General features: G+C 34.0%; 1 protein-coding gene across 1 annotated transcript in view; it reads left to right on the top strand.

The window, feature by feature from the left end:
* The window catches only part of LOC139992339 (uncharacterized), a 74,687-nt gene that overhangs the window by 24,078 nt on the left and 28,670 nt on the right, over window positions 1-21,939 (top strand). Inside the window, exon 2 of the mRNA XM_072013103.1 lies at window positions 20,989-21,118. Coding sequence (XP_071869204.1) covers window positions 20,989-21,118 — 130 coding nt within the window. The remainder of the gene's footprint in view (window positions 1-20,988; window positions 21,119-21,939) is intronic.

The following is a 21,939-nucleotide window of genomic DNA, read 5'->3' as shown; positions in this document are numbered from 1 at the left end:
TCCAATTTTACTGAAATTCAACTTGGTACATTTTCCATCGTTTAGCATGCTAGAAGTTTGTTACAGCACTATTACAGTAGTTACAAAATATATTACATGTAATACTTTATACGATAATGTTAGAAAGCATGACACTCGTGTCGTAAATTACAGATAATAGTTGATAAAATTTGATAACTGTATAATCAACAAAATTTAAGTTCTAAACATATATATATATTTTGTTTAATATAAATCTTCCACGTATATTTTACAGAATGATAAAGCGATCTGTGCTTTGGAATTTGAGCACCGCTGTGTAACAGAGTAGGGTTACATCATGATACGATCGTACACGTCATTTTATTTTTAAGAAATAATGCGAGCATTTTTCGTGTAAGCAATATCGTCGAAGGAAGAAACTTGATCGGCTGCGTGATAGATTCAGCAAATGAAACAGATCGAACATTGACGCTTCTTCTGCTTACGAATTCAGAATTTTCTGCTTGTCTACTCATACGTAACGAACAATGACAAAGAGAGATGTCTGTAGATTTTACAGATGCGAACGGTTTCTTCCGGAGAAGAAGATTAAATCTGTACGTATTTTTCGTGTTGAAATATATTTTATAGAAAATTGTTCCAACTAATTTTTACATACTTTGAGCATCTGTATCTATGTTGCTATTATTCTTCTTCTGAATCGAATTACCATCTTTGTAGGTATCAAACAAAAAGAAAATGAAAAAAGTGTAATTTGAAGAATTTGTTCTGTGGGAAAATGTGCATTATATGAAGCAGAGAAATGTTTATTGTTCTGTAATTTATTATTTTAAAATGAAGAGATATTTCGTTATTTTCTGGAAACAGAGATGATTCGGTATTTTGCATTTTTACGCTTTCCAAATCGTAAAATTCAGTTACTGCGTGCTTCACTACCGCGCACTCGGAATTAAATGCAGCTTTAACGTTCATTTGATTCTGGCAAGTCGCATCTAGTTGATCAAGCAAGGTTGAATATATTTCGTATTAATATACTATACCATGTAGAATGTATCCATTGCTATTCAGTATTTATTTCATCTGTCTAATTATCTCAATCTTAATATATTAAGTATAATAATACGTAAGTAATGGTAATATGAGTAATAGTAATTTATTAGTGCATTAATGTTATACGAATAATAATAATTTTGAAAAAAATCATAATTTATATCTTCAGTCAAGTTTCTTTAAATTTATATTTTTGCGTATTCTTTCAAAACTATGCGCATTTTCTTATTTAACAAATTTCGTGTTCTCCTAAGACCAGTACTACTTCTAATTATGTTTTCGTATATTTCTTTTTTATCTAAATTCTTAAATATGAGAATTTTGGTGCTACTTAACGCGAAAATATGTCGATTCGCGTATTTTTTTTTTTTTTTTTTGGCTGGCAACGTCAAATTTATCCTCGAACAAACAAAACACTCAACCGTTTTGAAATACTGCAGTTTTCAGTCTGTTTTTGAAAGGGACGAAACAAGCCATTCGAAGCACCAAACGCGCATCGTTGTTTACGACCAAAATAGACTGTCATCGCGGAGAAAATAACAGTTATAATGTCGACTTTACCATGGTGTGTTGAACACCGCGGAAAATAGGAATTGAATGAACTGATAATAGGAAGCAAATAGGAGCCAATTGTTTTCGTGATTAGAACCAGGATCCAAACGGAAGAAGAAAAAACAGACATTTGTTACATGAAATGGCGAATGAAAATTTTCTAAAGCGAAAATTCAAGCGGGAAACAGTAAATTAAAGGGACTCTTTTGTTCTAAAACGTTCGTGGAAATAGCGTTACAAATATTTTTGCCATAATATCATATTTAAAAAGATTTCATACATAAATTTTAAAATTGTTCCTAGCAATTTCATTTGTTGCATGGTTATTAGAATATAAACATAAACCAATAATGAATAAAACATTAAACAAAATTTAATCAAATTCAGAATACTAATGACCAAAAGAGACTTTAAAATATATATTTGAATAATAAATAATTTCAAGTCTATCTTATCCTTCATCCATATACATATATTCGTAAATATCCATGTTCATCTACATATACTCGTATACTAAATCTTGGAGAACATGTATCGCAACCGGTCATAGACTCACATCCCAGTATCATTTGCATAACGATGAATGATTTAAAAATCACATCTTTGACATTAGTATAAAAACTGAAAAACTAAAGGTTCGAAGGAGAGATTTATTCTAATTGGTATTAACTATCGCGTAGAAATTGTTTTAAATACACGTTAACCGTACGTAACTTGTACTGTAAATCAACAATCATCCGAAGTTTCAATTATCGTTCATTCAAAACACAACTCGGTTCTGTAACTTTAATTCGTGACGAACACACACTGCGTAGTTATCTTATCCGTACGCTACGGGCAAGTTCACAACTCGTGACACTAAACGACGTGCAATATCAAATTCGTTCAATATTTTATTCAATATTCAATATTTTAAACAACCGCGAAATATTACGTCTATTTGAAAATTTGTCGAATTAAAACAAACTGAAACATAAAGTTCATTTAAACATCTTTCGAATGGAATTAGAATTCTAGGAGATAGGATTTTGCCGAATAAATTTTGCGAAATGATAAATGATACGTGAATGCTCTTTGTTAGAATATGAACGAACCAAAGGAAGTAATACAAAAGTCATTAGAAAATAGAGGAATATAGAAACAAGGAATGTACGCGTGCAAATTTAAATTGATTGTGAAGGATGCATGTATAAGCAAGAGTTAACGTCTTTGTACCCGCGAACGAAATATTCCGCGTTGCACTGTCGTTCATACGTTATGGATGATTTATCTCGTGTGTTTGGTTTCCACTGTTTGCTCTATTTCGCCTAGAAGAAAATAGCGTTTCATCTGTTCACACTCGTTGATAATTGATATTTCTTAAATCCATGAAAGACATGTTATGGACGAGATATTTGGTATCTTATCTTCAATAATGAAATAATAGAAGAATATAAATAAAAATATAAGAATTGTACAACAATGCAAAATTCTTTCCCTCGATTCTAGTATTCTTGCATTCTTCACTTTTACGCAACAATGAGATATGCTATATTTTATATCTACGTATTTCGAAATAATATTCATAGATTCAAAAGAATTAAGAATGCAAGAAGAGAGAAGAATTAAGAGATTATTTCGTTGAAGATTTCACATATTAAAAAGCTATCTGTGACCCAATTTCTCAAGGATAAAATGGAAGCAACCCATCTCAGTTGAGCAAGTATGATCAGAGCTCCGTTTACAGTCGCCTTTAAAGCACTAGATACCACATTGTCACAAGCAAATCGTGCCAATTCGAAGTTCTGCGTGCGTATGCATGCATTTACGTGCTCTATGTAGCCGTGTGTGCACTGCGCGGAATTACTGTCGTCGGTTTATCCGTTTTGTCTTTGACGCGTAATACATACTAAGCCGAACTTGAGACAGTCAGATAGACAGACAGACAGACAATCGTGTTCGTTGGATCGCGTACGGTCTACGTTAGTGTATTTGGAGCAAACCTGAATTGCTGTACCCGCCCAGTCTCCAAATACATAGTGTATCCTGTTTTACAGAAATGCAACAGTTACATTTTCTACAGAAATTAGCCGGAGAGCTCGCTTCTTGGAATAATAGCGGAATTTCATTTGGAATTTAATAAATGTTCCTTGTTTCGTTAACTCTACGATTTCATTGAAATGCTTCTCTCCCTTTTTTGGAGATTTTCTTTGCGACGCATGTGCACATTTCTCGTATATTACACCTGTAGCTGGATTTCTGTTTTCCTTATTTTGTTTTGTTAATTTGCTAAATAACAATTCGGAAACGTGATGTTACACGTGTTGATTTTGATCAGTCGAACTCACACTGTGATTGTGCAAAGGAATTCCAAGAATTCGCATCTGGAACTTAGAATTTTATAAAATTCAAAGAAATTAAAGTATTCTGTACCATCAGGATAAATTACTTGCTTTCAAATCATATATGGAACATGTTTTTACGCCTTCGATTTCTGTAGTAGACTTCTATCTATTATTTCAATACATTTGTCGTACCTTGACAAAATAGTAACTTACTTTATTTACGTTTTTCTTAACACTTAGCCAACCGCTCGCGCCACAGCGAGCTATACGTTTCCACCGCGCTCGGACAAGCAACCTATACGCTGTCCACCGCGCATTTTTCCAAGCATCGAGGACTAATATTCACTACTTAAGAAACAAAGAAGTCAAAAAATTATTTAAATGATTAATTATATTTCGCGGTAATGATTTTATTTAACGATTTCATATATTATTTATACAAAACATCAAATTAAAAGTATATAATGAAAGTATAAAAAATATAGGTAAAATTAAAAACATTAAAGATGACTAAAGATAAATAACACGACTTGAAGGTGGAATTAAAAATTCATAATTAAATTCATTTTAATATCTTTTTACAGTGTGGTATCGTTCGATTATAACTTTATTTAGTCATAATTGATAATGTAACTTTTTAATCAATTTCAAAACCGCTAAATTGGTGTATTTTATTATATACTGTACTTTATAAAAGCAGAAAAAGTGGCGCAATTAATTGGGAACAATTCCAGGTAAACGATAATCGATGATAACAACAAGAAAAAGGAAAACGCGTTGCCAAAGTCAAAAAGGGAGATCTCCCTGTCCGGTCACGCAGCGATGTTCTTCACAGAGGGGAGATCTCCCTATTCGGTTGGCTAAGTGTTAATAATGTTGCACATTATTTCGTCGTATTTTTAATCGATTAATAAAGAGGAAATGACTTCTGAACGCATTAAGAGTCACGGAATAGATTATCGTAATTTTAATTGAATTGTATAAAATTCTAGAATATAAGTGGAAAAAATTTCGATGAAAAAATATGAATCTAAACCTTGAAATTTCCTTTCATGGTCATAAGATGAAAAAGTACAATTTGATAATGCAAATCAATTAAAAAAATTGCAGGTGTATCGAGTTTAATTTACTTATCTTTCTTCGCTTTCTGTACTTTTATGATTGTACAGAAAGATACATGTATGTAATAGAAAAGCATAGCATTAGTATCAATAAGGCAAACCTGCATAATGTAATTATACTATTATAAAAGATATGAAAATATTGTAAAGCAGATTCAGTTCAGTTTCTTTCAAACTTTAATATAAAGCTGATTTCGCTTGGTTGAATTTTCATAGATAAAATTTCATTTGTAAAGAGAATCTCTTAAACGTTGCTTCAGATATTTAATTCTAGCTGTTGTCTTACTTTGATTTTGTCGTTCCTTTGAATTCGTTTCGTACTTCATTAGAGTGATACTTGTCTAATAAATCATATTGAACTTATTGCATGTCAAAGAGTTATGTAATATATATTTTTGAATTTTAAACAGCCATACTTATCGATGTGCACATAAACTGAGTGTGAAATAATTGTCAGAATTGACAAAAATTGTCAAAAATTGACTAACATTAATAGGTTCTGAATGATATTTATTTTGTGTTTCAAGATTTTATTGTATAAAATAATGGTAGAATTATTGTATGAAATATCAAAGATATTATCTACATTCTGTAGTATGTAATTTTCAATTTCCTGTTGCAAAATAGCGTTCACTTTATTACTGCATAATTAGTTCGTGCGGTCATTGAATTGCAATAATAATGACGCTAGGCATTGTTCCGCTTAATTATTATCATAATTATTACGATTGCCTTTTTTTTTTTGTTATTGTCAAGCTTCGTATCATTATTGCTCTTATTACTCTTAGTAATATCATTTGGAATAATTCGAAGCGAACAGATTTATATATATATTATTTAGGTTGATTTATTTTTCCATTAGTACCGTTACGTACATTTTCTAATCCATTATTCGTGTATTTTGACAAGATTTTGTTCTGAAACTATAATTCTATTCAACATTGTTTATACACATTGTGTAAGATGTAATCATAAGATAGAAAACGTATAAGTGACGCAAGATCATGCATAATCCCAACTACATGCTGATTATCATCGTAATGTATGTAAAATATTTTTCTTTTTTTTTTTTGCAAACAAGCAATAAATTATTGTTAACGTAATATATTCACGTTTTAAGATCAAATGTCTTTATGGATCGATCGACAATCCTCGATAATATATTGTTTCTACTTATTACAAATATGTCACTGTTACGTCGTTCGACATGCAATTATTAGAGCACGTGATGAATTTTAATGACCCGCCGACCAATCGGAATAACGCTACATACAAATTACTTGCTTTCGATTAATTCATTATCATCATAATCATATCCATAACGTACGTTCAACTGCCTCCTAGATATTCCATTTTTCTAGCTATTTGCGCAAACACATTTTCAACCCTCTTAAACATCAACCCTTCCTTATCATTCGGTCACTGTCAATCCATTAGCATCGTAAACATACACGTGGATGTTTATACACTTATGAGAAACGCAAAGGTGTAAAAATGCACAGAGTACACATTATACGTATACATACATACATATATATAATTATTAGAAATATGACAGATATTTACTTCTCACAATAGCAAATGAAACAAATCTCTACTTAGGATTCTTACCTGTGCGTCAGAGAAACATAAATTTCCATAAATGAACATTCACATTCAACTGCCAAAATATTTCAATTTCGTCTGTCTTCTCGCACGAACGCCATTTCCACCCTCGAAACATCAAGCCTCCCTTGTTTCATGTGCTTCATATGATACTACAGGAATTTCAACGTCAAAGATGTCCATTCTCGCACCCGAAACAACCTAACACCTTGTGTGCAGAGAGCAAGAGCGAGAGGAAGAGAGAGAGTGCGTTGGAACGCCAACCAGAGGGTGCGCGCCACCCGAGTCACGAAATTAACTAATGCTTGCTCGCATAATGCGCTCGTAATTTTCGCCTCTCTGAGAGCGTTATAACGTTGTGCTCGCTTTAAAACGGAACCTGGACTTTATGGGGGCCGTCGACGAAACGCGTACACGTGTACAGCGCATAGGAAAAGCACGGCAGAGGAGGGTTGTTCGTGATGAAACTAGAGAGCAGAGAATATCGGTCGATCGGTGGCGCGCGAACGGTGACAAAACGTGCGGCGATTGTCGTCCTCGTTTTTCAAGTTTTCCCAGTTTCGTTTTCGTCCCTTTCCGCTTTCGTTCTTTTTCATTGTGGGCTAGACTGATCAGATTTTACGTCGGAAATAGACTATTTTTGACCGGGACGTCGAATCGACAGCTCTCAGTTCGTTTATTCCAGGCCGAATTTCGCTTGACTTGCTTTGTGATATACAATAGCACGATATAGATTATGGAAGTCTCCTGGTTACGCGTACGCTGTGTAAATTGTATAACGCGTAATTGTTTAGCATTGTTGTGTACGCCAGTTATGTGGCCTCGATGGAAGATTAATGGGGGTGAAGAGTATTTAATTAGATATGGGTAGAGAAGGTTAATACGGGGGTGTTTGCGATGGTGCTACATTTCCATATAATTTAATAGAAACATGTGCATGAATATTTAGGTGAATTTCATCCGTGGAAAACGAAATGTCGTTTACGAAGTATAATGCTTGTCGTTAAAATAAATTGACCGATAAAGCAAAAGAATATTGGGAATTATAGAATTAGTTGCAAAGTAGAAGGTGAGCTAAATTAAAAAAATAGATTAGCTGCCTTTCTGTAGAAATTATGTAGCTTTAAAATGATAAAACAAGTGAAAATACGATAGCCTATAGTAAATATATATCTTATTTGCAGAAGGAAAATATTAAGGTGAAACGCGAAATCTCCTAAAACTTTGAGATCGTGTAAAAAATGTTGAAAATTTGAAATCAACTTTATATTATAAAGTTATAAAGGGAATTTTTTTTATATAAAAATACTTGTTTTTCTGGATTTACCAGTTCATTGTAACACTTCATATTGTTCGAAATACGAATGTACGTCGATTATCGTTGAAACGCAGATGACAGAAAACGTAGAAATTGAAGACGGTCGTCTGGTAGCGAGATGTTTGCATAGAAGAGAGGCGAATGATGGATAATTTGAGTGGGCCGGTTGAAATTGAAATTAATTAAGTTCTGACTTTTCACATTGACTTCGTGTCCTATTAACGATACTACTACTATTTTAAGCGGAGTACTTTATCCGTAATCCAGAAGCAATTTCCATTCGATTTTCATAATTGGATCAAGATCTTAAACGGGAATGGATATTGAATAATATCTATTTTTTGTTCCTGTGTAACAGAGATAGAACGTAGTTGCCTGTTTGTAAGATGTTTTATTCCTGTTAAGCATGAAATAAAAGAGGATTTTAATAAATAATTTCATTTCGCGTATGAGAAATATGTGATTGAAAATTCATAGCAGTTGTACATTCATTTACAGTTGCAGTTGTACGTATTTACTACAGCAATTAAAGAACCTACGAAATATATGAACAGTATAATTATTACCAGATCGTAGATTTGTATATATTTATGGAAAATATTTAATAATGTAAATTCAGGTAATAAGCAAAAATATACGAAATATCCAGATAACCATAAATCTTCTTCTGAGGTTTCGTTTCTTTGTTAAGCCTTTCTTAATAATAGCTTAATTATTCGAAATATGTTTGTTTCAACACTAGAAAGACGAACAATGTTTCGTAGCAAAAAAGAAAAACATAAATCTATCGCAACTTTCATTTCTCGATTTACACAAGCTGAAAAATAAATATTGTTGAAGCTTCGTAGAATACCAGAGGGAAATAATTGGCTCGTATTTCCGGTGAAGTCCATCTCGAAACGCAATGTATAGGTAGTTCATACTCATACATTCGATATTTCGCGGTTACTCTTCTCCGGTCCGTTCTTCTTGGGAATACCGGTTCATTTTCCCCAATTATAAGTTTTGGTACCTATTTCCCTCGTGCACATTGGTCAAAATCAACCTTGATACAATAAAGAGAAGCTGGATTAAGGACAGGCATGATTTAATTCGTTAGGTCCAATTTCATTCCAACTTACAATCATTGAAGTATAGAGTAATTAGTGTCGTTGTGGGGAAAAGTTTTCACGTTGAAGTTGCCTCGACCGTGCATGTTCTCGCATACGTTAATACATTTTTATGGATACGTACTACGTTGAAGTGCAATTCTCCTTGCATCAGGCATCAAGATTTTAATTAATGTTGCCTTTTCATTATGCCATTATCTTCTTTTTTTATTTTTTTTTTCTTCATATGTGTTTTAGAAATAACATCCTAATTTTATTTGGAAGCAAATTATTCTTCTGTTTTTTACTTGTTCCGACCTTTCGCTGTGCTTGATAACTTGATATTAAAATCATAAAATGTGTTGTTATATCTTTTTACTCCTGGCTACCTTTTAATTTTATCTCCAAACAGACATTTCTAATTCTAAGGATAGAATTTAGTAGAAACATTGGCAGCCTTAAATAGGTATTTTAATAATTTATTTATACCAAATTACAAGATGCGATTAATAATAATAAAATTCTAAGATTCTTCATTTACTCCATCTATCAGCGTTTCGAATACTATACGAAAGTAGAACAGAATAAAAGATTTAGCTACGCTGTTACTAAAGATTGTTTTTAACAAACATTAATCACTACCTTCTTCCATCTTTTTAGCCGCTTCATTTTAACTCGATCGCATTACGCCCAAGATAATTACTCCCGGTGCGGAGTCGGCGTTCCTATACAGATCCGGCGTAGTCCGTGGTTCCTCCTCCCCTAGCGATAATCGAACGATAATCGAGAATCAATTTCACCCCTTCCAATCTCGTCCCCCGAGCGTACGTTGTCGACGCGAGGTTTCCAAAAAGATAGGTGGATTAATGACGTCGGCAGACATCGGAAATTATCGAGCAGCCGAGGAAAAAGGGGAGGAAGGTAGAACCGAACTCCATCGTGTCGCTCGTGCCTCCACAAATATACCATCACTGGCCCATTCGATACCTTCTGCTAGATTTTCCACTGGATTCCTCGTTTCTTCCTTCCGTTCTCGTTTCTCTGCCTCTTTTCTTCCTTTTTCTCCTCGGGTCGAGAGACTGTCGGCTCTGGCAAACATTAATTCCACAGGCCGCGAAGGATGAAGCACCGCCTCGGCGCACGATCATTAAAATAACGAGTGAAAGGATCCTCGAGAGACAGGCCAACCCTCGAATGTGGACGCCACACTCTCGAGAGTAGCCGGGTTAAACTTGAGCAGAGCGAACTTGGGTTGTATCGTTAAAGCGGGTAGTTTTAGAAGAGCCGCGGATATTATATACATGGGGAGTGTAATAAAGGGTGGTTCGGTTAATCTCATCCAGTGGATCGTTGAGAAAGACAGGAACGAATATATTAAATCACGCAATGAATTGTTGTTTGTGAAAAATACACTGCGTCTCATAATTATTCTTTTTATTATTTTCTTTGAAATTATTTATCGTAATTCTTGCCTATCGGCTTACGTCATATTCATTTATCACTATCTTGCGTACTAATATTCTACTATATTATATTTTCTTATCTGATTAAACACACCTACATTGCCTTTATAATTATTGCACTTCCTCTTTGACACTTTCTCTTCTGCTTTCTGCTAATTATAGCCACTGCGTCTCATAATTATAAGACCATTAAAAGAAATATTTATTTTCAGAAATATTTATGAAAGGTTGAAAATCACAGTGATGTAAGCTAAGACTTTGAGAATTTTTATTTAGCCACGTATTTCAACTTTTACGAGTGTCATAGATTTAATCTTGTAATTAATTAAGCTTTATTCTCTGCCGCGATATGTTTTTCATGACCTCGGGAAGTTAAATGAATTTTTCATTATGCTAAACACAGAATAACATCTTTATGAAAAACAATAGTCGAGAAACTGGTTTATTATGCCTCTCAAACGTTTATATGTTGCGTTGTATCTTCGTATGTTAATCCGATAAACTATGAAGTATGACGTATTTGAAATCGTACGAAGAAATATAATTTTCTGGGACAACGAGGTCAGTTTATGCTGACAAGGGAGAAGATAAATGATAGAAAACTATTTCATAGAATAAAATTGTAGCAATAACTTCTACGAGTTTCATTGCTCGATTTTGCATACTTCTAAACAGATTTTATCGCGTTTTATTTCCCATTCCATGTCTGACAGTAACGTTTAGAAGAACTGAAATGTATATAAGAATATAATAATTGAATAATAAGAATATAAGAATTGACAATTTTTCGGATAGTTTTAGGGTAATTTAAGAATCGATGCATTACAAAAGGTATGGTTCTATTTAGAAACATTTGTACGATCTGGAAATCAATTAAATTCTGAAAGTTGTATTAGGTTGTTCGAAAAGTTTCTTTCGTTTTATGACGAAATAATAGACGCACAACATTTTTTTATTTTATATTATTTTGTCGAATTACGTACGATCCATTTTGTTCTGACGAGATAAACACCACGACATTTCACAGACTTGGTTTTACGTTTGTATGAAGGTGCACTGTTGTAAAAAACACGTTTGCGGAAGAAGGACATTTTTCGGACAACATAATACATGAATCATATATTTGTGAAATATATTTGTGAAAGAATAAAAAAAAAAAAAAAAGGCTATGAGAAGCCGTCTTATGAATATTCTTCCACGTGGACAATATTTTTAAAAAAGAAGAGTACGAGTTTCTTCGTTTACATTTGAACGACAGTGTTTACGTTTCGTTATGTAACTGCCTTTCGTTACTCGACTGTGTGATCTCGATGATCTCTATCACGTATGCGAAGCTACCTTTGAAGTTTTAGTTTGAGTTTCGCGGTGTTTGATGTACTACGTTTGAATGGATTCATTTGGAGACTCATTCGATGAGTTTCTGGTGATCCTCGTCAGAGAAATTTCGAATACTGTGATTTTGAGGACTTGGGAATGAAAGGAGACTACTTTATACTATTTCATTTTTTATTAAACGATATGTTTATACTAGAAATTGTTCTTAACTTTGGCTTGAGAATGATACGTTATAATAGCACATATTAGCTTGTTAACAGCTATTCATTTTGCTTTTATCGAATAATTATTTCGATATTATTTATTCATGAAGTTGCTTTTATACGAGTGCCTACGTTATAATAAATATTTATGACCCAATCTTACCTTTCCAATGCAAAGATAATCGCTAGTAAGCTATTAATTACTATTAATTATGATTCATAATAAAGAATCGACAAAAATATAACAGTTATTTATTATCTGGCTGTTAAAACTTTCTCAATTACATTCTAACTTTACAATACGTAAAGCAAATCCAATTTCATTTGTATTATCATAATGTGCATAAAGTTCGGTGTATTATAATGCCACGCGAATACGCGTTGTAAAATCGAGAGTGTAACTCGTGTACAGTTTGCGAATTCGAATTAAGCCGATCGAAATCATACGGTTGGTGTACAATTGACGAGGAAAGTATTCCTGCTGATCGTACTTGATCTGTCTTTCGAATATACAGCGTCAGTGTAATCGGTAACTCGTTATTCCATGTTGAAAATGCGATACAACCTTTGTGCACCGCGAAAAAATATCGAAATCGTTTATTTTGCTTGTGATTCGTCGACCGTAAATGCGATAGGAATTGAAGTACGATGAATTGGAGAAAAAATGCTCGATAATGTATACTCGCCTCTATGAACAATGTGAAAAGTGAGAAAATAATTCGAGTAACACGTTGGTCGATGCTTCCATTGTCCAATATATCATTTAGTAGTAAGGTTTCCGTGTGGTAAACCCAATTTGAAATTAATGATACATCACTTCGAGTGTGAACGCGAGACAAAAACTTGAGATTGGCCATTCTAATTTTTAATAATTTTTTTTTTTAAATCTAAATTATACACTTTATGTATGCTCTTAATTACGCGTTATAATTTTATTTTATTAATTTAGCAAAACAAAAGTTTAAATATATATATATATAATGTTTGTCATTTGAATTTTCAATGATTTTTTAAAAAATGTAAATTATGAACTCTTATTATTTACATATTATAATTATATACATATAATGGAGGAAATGATGGAAACAAGAAGCCGTTGTCCAAATTATAACTTTATTTTCCAACTGATAATCTTCGAATCTGGTATTAAAATAGTCGAATACGGATGGTTATTCGATTTAGATTTCAGAACCTCAATAATACACACAGGCGTACATAGAGTTTGCGTCTGTTTTGTCTCTTAGTTTGTCTAATATCTCTGTTATTGTTCATAGGCAGTTACTCAAACAAACTTGCATCGAACGTACACCAATCACTCTGTTGAACAGATTACGTGGTTGAATTCAAATTGTATCCGAAATTTGTCGCGCGGCTGATTCAATCGATACTCGTTGGTAAGTGCTTGCGCGTGTAATCTCGTTTGCCACGCGATGATAGGAGGCCGATGTCATATGGTTAACCGTTTAACCATTCAAATTGGTTAAGCGATTGTCGATTAATCGGCACAGTTTTCCTGCTCCTATTCCCGATGAATTAACGTTTTACCATCGTTTCACGTGGATTTTCAAATTTAAAACGATCGATATTTCTAATGAAATTTGTCAGCTGTCCCATCGGGTGATACGCCTTCGAACTATCGCCGAAACTATTCGTTGGCCACTGTTCGAATCGACGTCGTTTAATTCGATGTACAGAATATCGATTTCTATTAAACTGGCGAACCTCGATTTCTCCCCGAACGTCGGCCAAATTCTAACGTCGAGCAAATTGCGGGCTGTGTAATTATGAACAAATGTATTGAAGGACATCGACGACACCCGGTTGGAATAATCAATCGCATGTTCAACTGATTTCCTTGTCAAAGGAGCAAGAGAGGAAATTCTTGAGCGCGAAAATGCACGATTTTCGTTGGCTGCGCTTGATGAAGAACGGTTGAAAGTACTTAAACGAACACAATCGAGGAATCCATTAGGGGCAGTTAACTGTATTCCGGACGATGCGAATAAATGAGCGGACGACCGCCTTTCTGCTAACTTTTTTAAGCCGAATCTTCTCTTAATTGACACGAGCACCGCTTGAAATTGCCGCGTAATGAAGATGGCGCGAAAAGAGTTAAACAGAAGAATTATATGGTTCATTGATATTCGAAATTCGAAAGTATTAATAACAATAAACGTATATTTAATCGTGAAATCTGTAGATTCGCAACACGAGATTCCAACTTTCCATTGAAATTCTACTCTCGACGTTATTATTTCAAACAACAGTGTTTCATACTGTTCTACGTTCTTTTTCTTTTTTTACTATTTGATTAACAACAGTTATGAAGGAGCTAAATTAAAGCATAGTCAGCTGAAGGACGTTGCAAGTTTGCAGGAATAAAAAGTCCTTGTTTTTCTCAATGGATGATATTTTTTTGTTATTTGTATCTCTGTAATTTTCTCTTTTACGTTCTGCACAACGAACAAAGTCTTCATGGTACATTTCCTAACAAGTTTGTCTCTCATCTGCCCTATTTGTTTATCAGTGCAGAAAAATAAGATCAGAGTTTTGTATAAACTATTTTAATTCAATCTTCTCACTCTTCCTACTTACCAGAGCTAGCAATAGAATATCTATATAGACAGATTTCTTCTAAACTATTTCTAACAATCGAATTTAAACGAATTTATTGGATATGGTAATGTATCGAATACATACGTAGGTTTTTTTCTAACTGAAAATAAAAATAAAATTTATTCGCTAGTTTCATCTAACTACGCTGATCGCGTCTATGTAACCGCACTTTGCGATCAGCTTATCGGATTGTCGACGACGTCGATATTAGATGTTTGATATTCGACTTTTCTTTTATCTTGATTTGGGGATGTATTTACGATGTTGACGGAGATAGAAGAGTGGCTTTGCTTCAGGGTACAGTGACATTTTTCGTTCCGCACGTGCACAGATCGCACGTGCACAGATCGCACATGTAAGCCGCGCATGTATAAACATCAGTTGGTGTTCCTCCTGGAGGTCACGAAACCTCTGCCGCCACAAAAATATCGATAATAACTTCTCGCGTGACTTTACCTTGTCACTGAGAACCAAACTACTATCTTTCGTTCAAAAGCGTGGAAAATAAAGTGCAGAATTTAATCAACGGAACGCGTTGTTCGAAAATAAATCTAAATAAATAAATTAAAAAAAAAAAAAAAAAATAGAAATAAACGTTCAAACGCCTTTCGAATTCATTACGTAGGTTACAATATACCATGAAATCTTGACACATTTTATGAATACCATACTATAGTATTCTATTGTCTCGCTGCGAGAGCAACGAGCCGGATCAAGGGTAGAATGGAGCCGATGAAAAATCACGAAGTCAGGCTGAGCAGGGAAATTGCGCAGAAATTCGCATAGACACAACGATGGAGCTCGATACATTCTCCCTATTGAACCATGGTGTTCGACGTCGCGCTCTGTTTTCCACGATGATATACCGCGCGTTATTTGATAACAGTCAATCTCGCGGAAAATAGGGACGACACGAAATTTACATTCAAATTCGGCTTCGTTTCTGGGCTGATCGAAAATTATACCTCGATTACACGTACACGCGCGCACATTTTCCCAAGGACCCGTTCGAGAAACTTTTCGAATATCAGCCGGATACGGTAAAACGAAATTTACTTTCCACAGGATTGTATTTCTTCTATGTGTGGACATAGTTTTTCCCCGCTTCTCGAAAATGTTCAGCTCTTCCAGGCTTCTGCGTTGGCCTCCGCTGTTCTTATTGTTCTGCGCGACAAATGGAAGTTTGCCACCAGACTGGTTTTTGTTGCCAACACGAAACGGCAAATAACTGCAACAAACGGTTGCCCCTCGCGATGAACTACGCTCCCCGCCGGAAATTATGTTGAATCTGTTGGTCGGTGACATGCTCTCGCGAGCGTAATTCCTTTTTTCTGTTGGAGCTGCGAGCGATGTTTCTCGGGACTGTGTCACTCATTAATTTACGCGCAAACGTAATTTCATAATCCGTAAGGTTGACATTTTTGTGTATACTTGTTTTATGAGTATAGCGTATTTTTTTAATTACGCTTTGTATTCGAGTTATATCGAAACGTACATTTGATTAAATTTATAATGAGAATTTGTTTTTGTCGCTGTAATTATTTTATGCGCTACTTTAGCGAAGTGTTGGTAAGATTTGTGGAAAGTACCGTTTTATTTATCCTTTTTGTATCTTTGATCTTTGTATCTCAGCTTAGGTGCTATAGATCTAATTCTTTATTGATGTTAATAAAAATATTTTGTATTTATTTTTAATACAATTTTCTGAATATTAATAGAATCTTTTTTAGCCGCTCTTCACGAAGTGGATAAGATTTGTAAAATTTTTCTCTGCACAATCGAAACAAATATAATTTTAAAAGCTCGTGACGAACGTTCAGAATTCCTCCTACATCAAAATCATCAATCTTTGATCGTCGATCGAAGATGGGCTGGTAAACGTTTCCCTAACTGTTTGTAACTAGGGCATCAAGGGAAAAATTCAGTGGTCCTAGATACGAAACACAGGAAACGCATTTCCGGTGTGCCTAATGATGACGAACGAGCGTGGTTATTATCATGGGGTAGTTCGCGAACCAACCAGCGGGCAAAAACCATTCGTTCAAATTAAGAAGTTGATTCGGATTTAATGGTCTTTTGTTTAGCCGGTGGAAACAGGCGATACGTCTCTTTCTCGTGTTTTTTCACAATTTCCTTTTCTCTTTTGTGTTGCATTCCCTCCCTTTTAAAAACATGTTTTGAATCACAACATCAAGCTCGAGCAGAATCAGGCCAAATTTTACAGCTGATTTTCAGTTTTAGTTGGTTTTGTCTTGGTATCCCTTTGTCGTAGCTTCGCAATTCAAATTAGTAAATGAACAGAAATTTGGTCGTGCTTTACTTCCTAATTATTTTCATATCTTCCATGGGGAAAATATTTGATTATACTTTTCCGTAAAACGAACAGTTGTGGAAAAGATGGCTTTAAGAAGAGGCTGATTTATTCGAGGTTTGTCATAAATTGGTTTTACTATTACTTCAAATTAATCATAAAATTCGTAGAAAGAATATCTTAAATAGTCCTTGATCTTTTAATTATAAATGAAAGCAAAAAAAATTTAGTTTCTTTGGCACCGTTCACATCGCTAGCACTTTTCTATTAAATGGGTCATATCCTACAAACGGAATGTTATTTAATTGCCATAAAGTGGCCCGATAAATGTTCCGCTAAAATCTATCCAACTGCAAATTATCTCGCGAACAACAATTTCAAATTTAGTTGCAAACATATAGGTACACGTTACTGTACAAATTAACATCAATAAAATTATCCACTATACGCATATATAATCATCAAAAAACAGTCGAAAATCATAAAACGTTGCGATACTTCAAAAGAGAATAAAAGTGGAAACTTGAAATAGTCGACAGTGCTGTTCTCTTGACATTTTTTTCACGTTTGCGTCTCTTCGGACATCCTCTTTTCTCAGACTACTTTATTCATGAAAAGCTTGCGATGTACAAAAGATAGTAAAATCATATTGAACGTCAAAGACAAATTTTTAAAAACTATCTCCATTTTAATAATATCTATTGAGATACAACATCCATTCCAGGTCATGCCACACATCTGAAAAGAATAACAAAGTTAAAAAAAATAAAACGATAGAGATCGCCAAAAATATTATTTTAACTAACAACAAGGAAGACTTGATAACTTTACTTGCCTGCACATAATCAACTTATCACTTTAAATAACAATAATATTAATCAAACGGAACTTTGAAATTATTTTCTAAATTAGCAATAAGAAATATCTCGTATCTTCTCGTATTTATTAACATGAAATTCATTTCACTTCGATACAAATGGTTTCCTAAACATACGATATACCACCGATAAGTTAGAGCGTTAAAGGACCTCTCGTCAGACGCGTTACATGCTCTCACGAGTATGTTACACGCATGTAAGCATTCGGACAGGTGTGCACGGGTGCAGTCTGCGCAATGTTAGCTAAATTCTCGTTACCCTGGCGGCCGTGTCGGCCACGCGTAATCCGCTTTAATCCTTGCAAAAAGACGAGCCAAGGCTCAAGTGGATCAACCTAGCATTGCTCGGACGCGCAGTAGTATATCCGTAGCAGTGCCGTTAGTCGACGACTCGATGTACAGGCTAACGTGGCTATATTTATCGTCCCAGTTTCTGACGTGACATCGTGTTTCACGTTTTATTCAATACGTTGAACTGCCGTGTCATTTAGTTGACATACAGATTGGTAATTGATATCTAACGTGTGGACGAGGGATTCTGGATTTGCTAGAACTTTGACGAAAATACAATATCTCATATCGAGTTGACGAATACAGCGATTTTAATCAATACCATACTAATATTGGTTTTATCGATGTAACTAACAATTGGAATTATGGATTTATGTTATATCACGAAACAATGATCTTTAATTATTCGTAAGTTCACGAGTAGTTCTAAGCTTATATAAGATATTCGACAGTTTCATTTGCAAGGTAACATTATTAACATAATAATTCCATTGAACTTCTTCTTCTGTATTTATATACATTTATTGTTGAGATATGTATAATTTCCTGTGCTGGACTGGGTTAAATGCGTAGTAGGGATACTTGTGTGTGAATGTCAGTATGTGTGTGTGCGCAGCGTCTCGAAAACAGAGGAATGTAAACTGTTCAGTCGGTTAACAGTCGGGTATAGAAGGAAGTGCTGAGACGCGTGCAAGTGTGTATCGATGAATATATGAGAAATCGTCCACGAAGTAAATATATTATTATTTTAATATTAATCCTCAATATAGATTTAGTGTTCCTATAACATTATTTCGGCTTCAAAGATCCACAATGTTCAACATTTATATTCTTTATATAATATACATATAATTAGAAGAGTAAATAGGTTCTATCCGTCTTGCACCGTATTTCACGTGATAAACTCTAAAGATTACGTAACAAAAGATTTTCAATTTCCGCATACGTCTTGTTCAGACGCGATTATAGGTATTATATAGTTTTTCTGCTGCATATGCATTATTGTATTATTTGCTTAAAAGGAACTGGTTTACATTTTACATAACCACGAGAAAAACGTTTTGTCAGAAATAATTAAAACATCAGCTCATCATGTCTGTTGTTATCTTTTGCATTACAAGTTTTTCTTTATCGAGTGAGACTTTACTCGAATCGGTATCATTATTGTTCGTTTCTAAACTAATCGGTTAAAGCTGAAATGATCGACAAAGTGAAACTCGATAGTATTTGCTTACGTTTTATTTCGTAGCGAAACTAGAAGCACACGCTTCTATCGTTATTAACGTTTCACGTGTTGAGCGAGTTTTAGGTAAAAAATGAATTTCTCTCTCTTTACAATCGCGGCACGTATTCTGCCCGATCAAAGGCAACGCGTATAACTTGTGTCGAGAGTTTGAGCGAGGTCAAGACCAACTTTTCTTCCGTAACCATGTTTTTCGAAGAGTAACTATAAGCTGCAAGGTAAACGTCGAGGGAAGATTAGCCGGAAGTGACGCGCTCGAGACCAAACGGAAATCGTCCGAAGGCTATTCGCCGAGACTTTATCCCGTTTTTACCATCCTTCGATTATTTTTATTAACTCGTTTCTCATTATAAACTTGTTCACGATTTGATATAAACACAGAAGTTGAACGCAGAAGAAGTTAGTTTACAAATTATCATGTTTCTGATAAAATATACGTTCTTCTCAGTGTTGTATTTATTCTTGCGAACAAAACGAAAAATCGCGTACTTCGTTTATCTTGATAGAAAGAAGCTTGAAATGTATTAGATTAATAACAACGTTCAATTAAATCATCGTGAAACAAACTGCAGTTGTAAACTGTGTACATTCGTGATATTAGGCCCACTAAACTTTCGACCAATAAATTAGATAGAGCTGGAAGCAATTGTTATAGTTTCACAGCAAGTCTTTGTCAAAATTGTACGAAGGAATAAGAGATTTCGTCGTTGGAGATTTTGATATTTTCGAATTGCTTTCTTAATAGGTAGATTGAAAGCAAAATAGCATCGTGGACGTATAAACTTTAATCTACCGCAAATTTATAACATAAGAAATTTACTATTTTATTTATTGTATATCGTCTTCTTTCTTTCTAGAAGAATTTCTAATTATTTTCGTATATTTTCTAAAAACTAATTACTATAAATCTTATATTTATATATTAACTTTTATGGTTAATTAACGGTTAATATGAAACCTTGAGGTATTATTCTTGAAATGTGATATTGATTAAAAAAGAGAGTGTATAAAAAATACAAATTTACAATTCTGTCTTTTAGTTACTGGTATAATATTGGTTTATCGTTTCGTCATTATTTGTCCAATTCCTCTGCTTAACGTATTTCAGAATTCTGTTGAATTATGATAAATTAAATCTCTTTTGAGTAGAGCTCGCCTAAAGTAAGTTTTTTATTTAGCTCTTAGATTCGACATAAATTAACACTTATCATTAATTTACTTAAGGATTTTTTATTGCATAAGTACCTACAGTATTTCATTGATACTTTAATAATATCGTCATAGGAATATTAGATATCTTTAAGTAATTTTCTGATGTGTTTACGTTCGCATTTAGTACAATGACACAATTGGCGAGCGTAGTTGCGAAAAGGTTAAACGAAGGTTAATGTAGCGAATAAATGTGCCACTTTTCTGTTCGCGTGGCAGCCGATAAATCACAAAATGGAACGCCATCCGAGGCATAAATTCGTCTTACAATATTTTAAAACGACAACCAGATCGTTATCGCTATTAATTGTTCACTCGTGGAAATATCTTAATTTATCGTCAGCGCACTAAAGTTTTTCGTATCTTTCTTCGTTCTACATTATCGTTGTTTCCGTTTCAGTGCTTGGCAGTTGTCGGGGCGAAGAGTGCGGACACGAAAGGCTGGTGAAGTGCGGAAGACCACTCGAGAGAATCAACAGGAACGATTTGAGTTTCGCTGTGAAAAAGGAGGAACTTCAGCAGCTATGCCCGTAAGTTTTTGAATTAGATTCTTCCGTAGATTGTAGTGTTGTTTCGATGGTTCTTCTTTTTTTTTTTTACGAACTTCTTATTTGTAATTTTCATATTCTGTTGGAGTTGAGCAATTCTTTTCAAGCAAGCTTTCGTAACTTTCATTTTTATAGCAGAACCTCCGTTTTTGCTATCGATTCTTTTTTCATAACATAATGTTTTAACATTTTTTTTATTCAATACATGTATCGAACAGATAAAAACAATTTATCGTCTATTTCTTTAAACTTCAAATATTTATGGTTTCGAACATATCAGTGTATTATTGTTTGATAGAAATTGAACGATAATGATCTGAAGCTTTGTCTTTAATCTATCAAGTTTCAGAAACAGGAAGCTGAAATATTAATTGGAGAAGCAGATTTATTATATTATTTACCTATTAATAAATTATAATACGAAAAGGAATAAAAGTTTTCCGTTGAAATAAAAAAATATGGACGCATAATATCGATACTTTACGTAGATCAATGTATACGTTGGCTGAATATTTCAGTCAGTTTGCACCTTTTCGTTTATGTTTGCCATAAATCCCTCTTTTTCGATTACTTTCTCGCCAATTTTTTTTTTATTCAACACCTTAAAAAAGTTCACTTTAAGTTTTAACGCTCTGTTCTGGAATAGTTCTACTTAGCCAAGTGTCGTTCGAATGTTCACGGAGAAAGAAAAACCACTTGGGAGTCCAATCGCGCTAATAATTAGTCCAATCGAGACAAGTTTAATGCAACTTAAATTTTCCGAACGCCTGCTTATCCGAATTCGTCGATCGTGTTGTCTATTT

This window comes from Bombus fervidus, chromosome 2 (assembly GCF_041682495.2).
Source record: "Bombus fervidus isolate BK054 chromosome 2, iyBomFerv1, whole genome shotgun sequence".
NCBI lineage: Eukaryota > Metazoa > Arthropoda > Insecta > Hymenoptera > Apidae > Bombus > Bombus fervidus.
The sequence above is the reverse complement of the archived record's forward strand: the minus strand, read 5'-3'. Positions and strand labels throughout refer to the sequence as shown.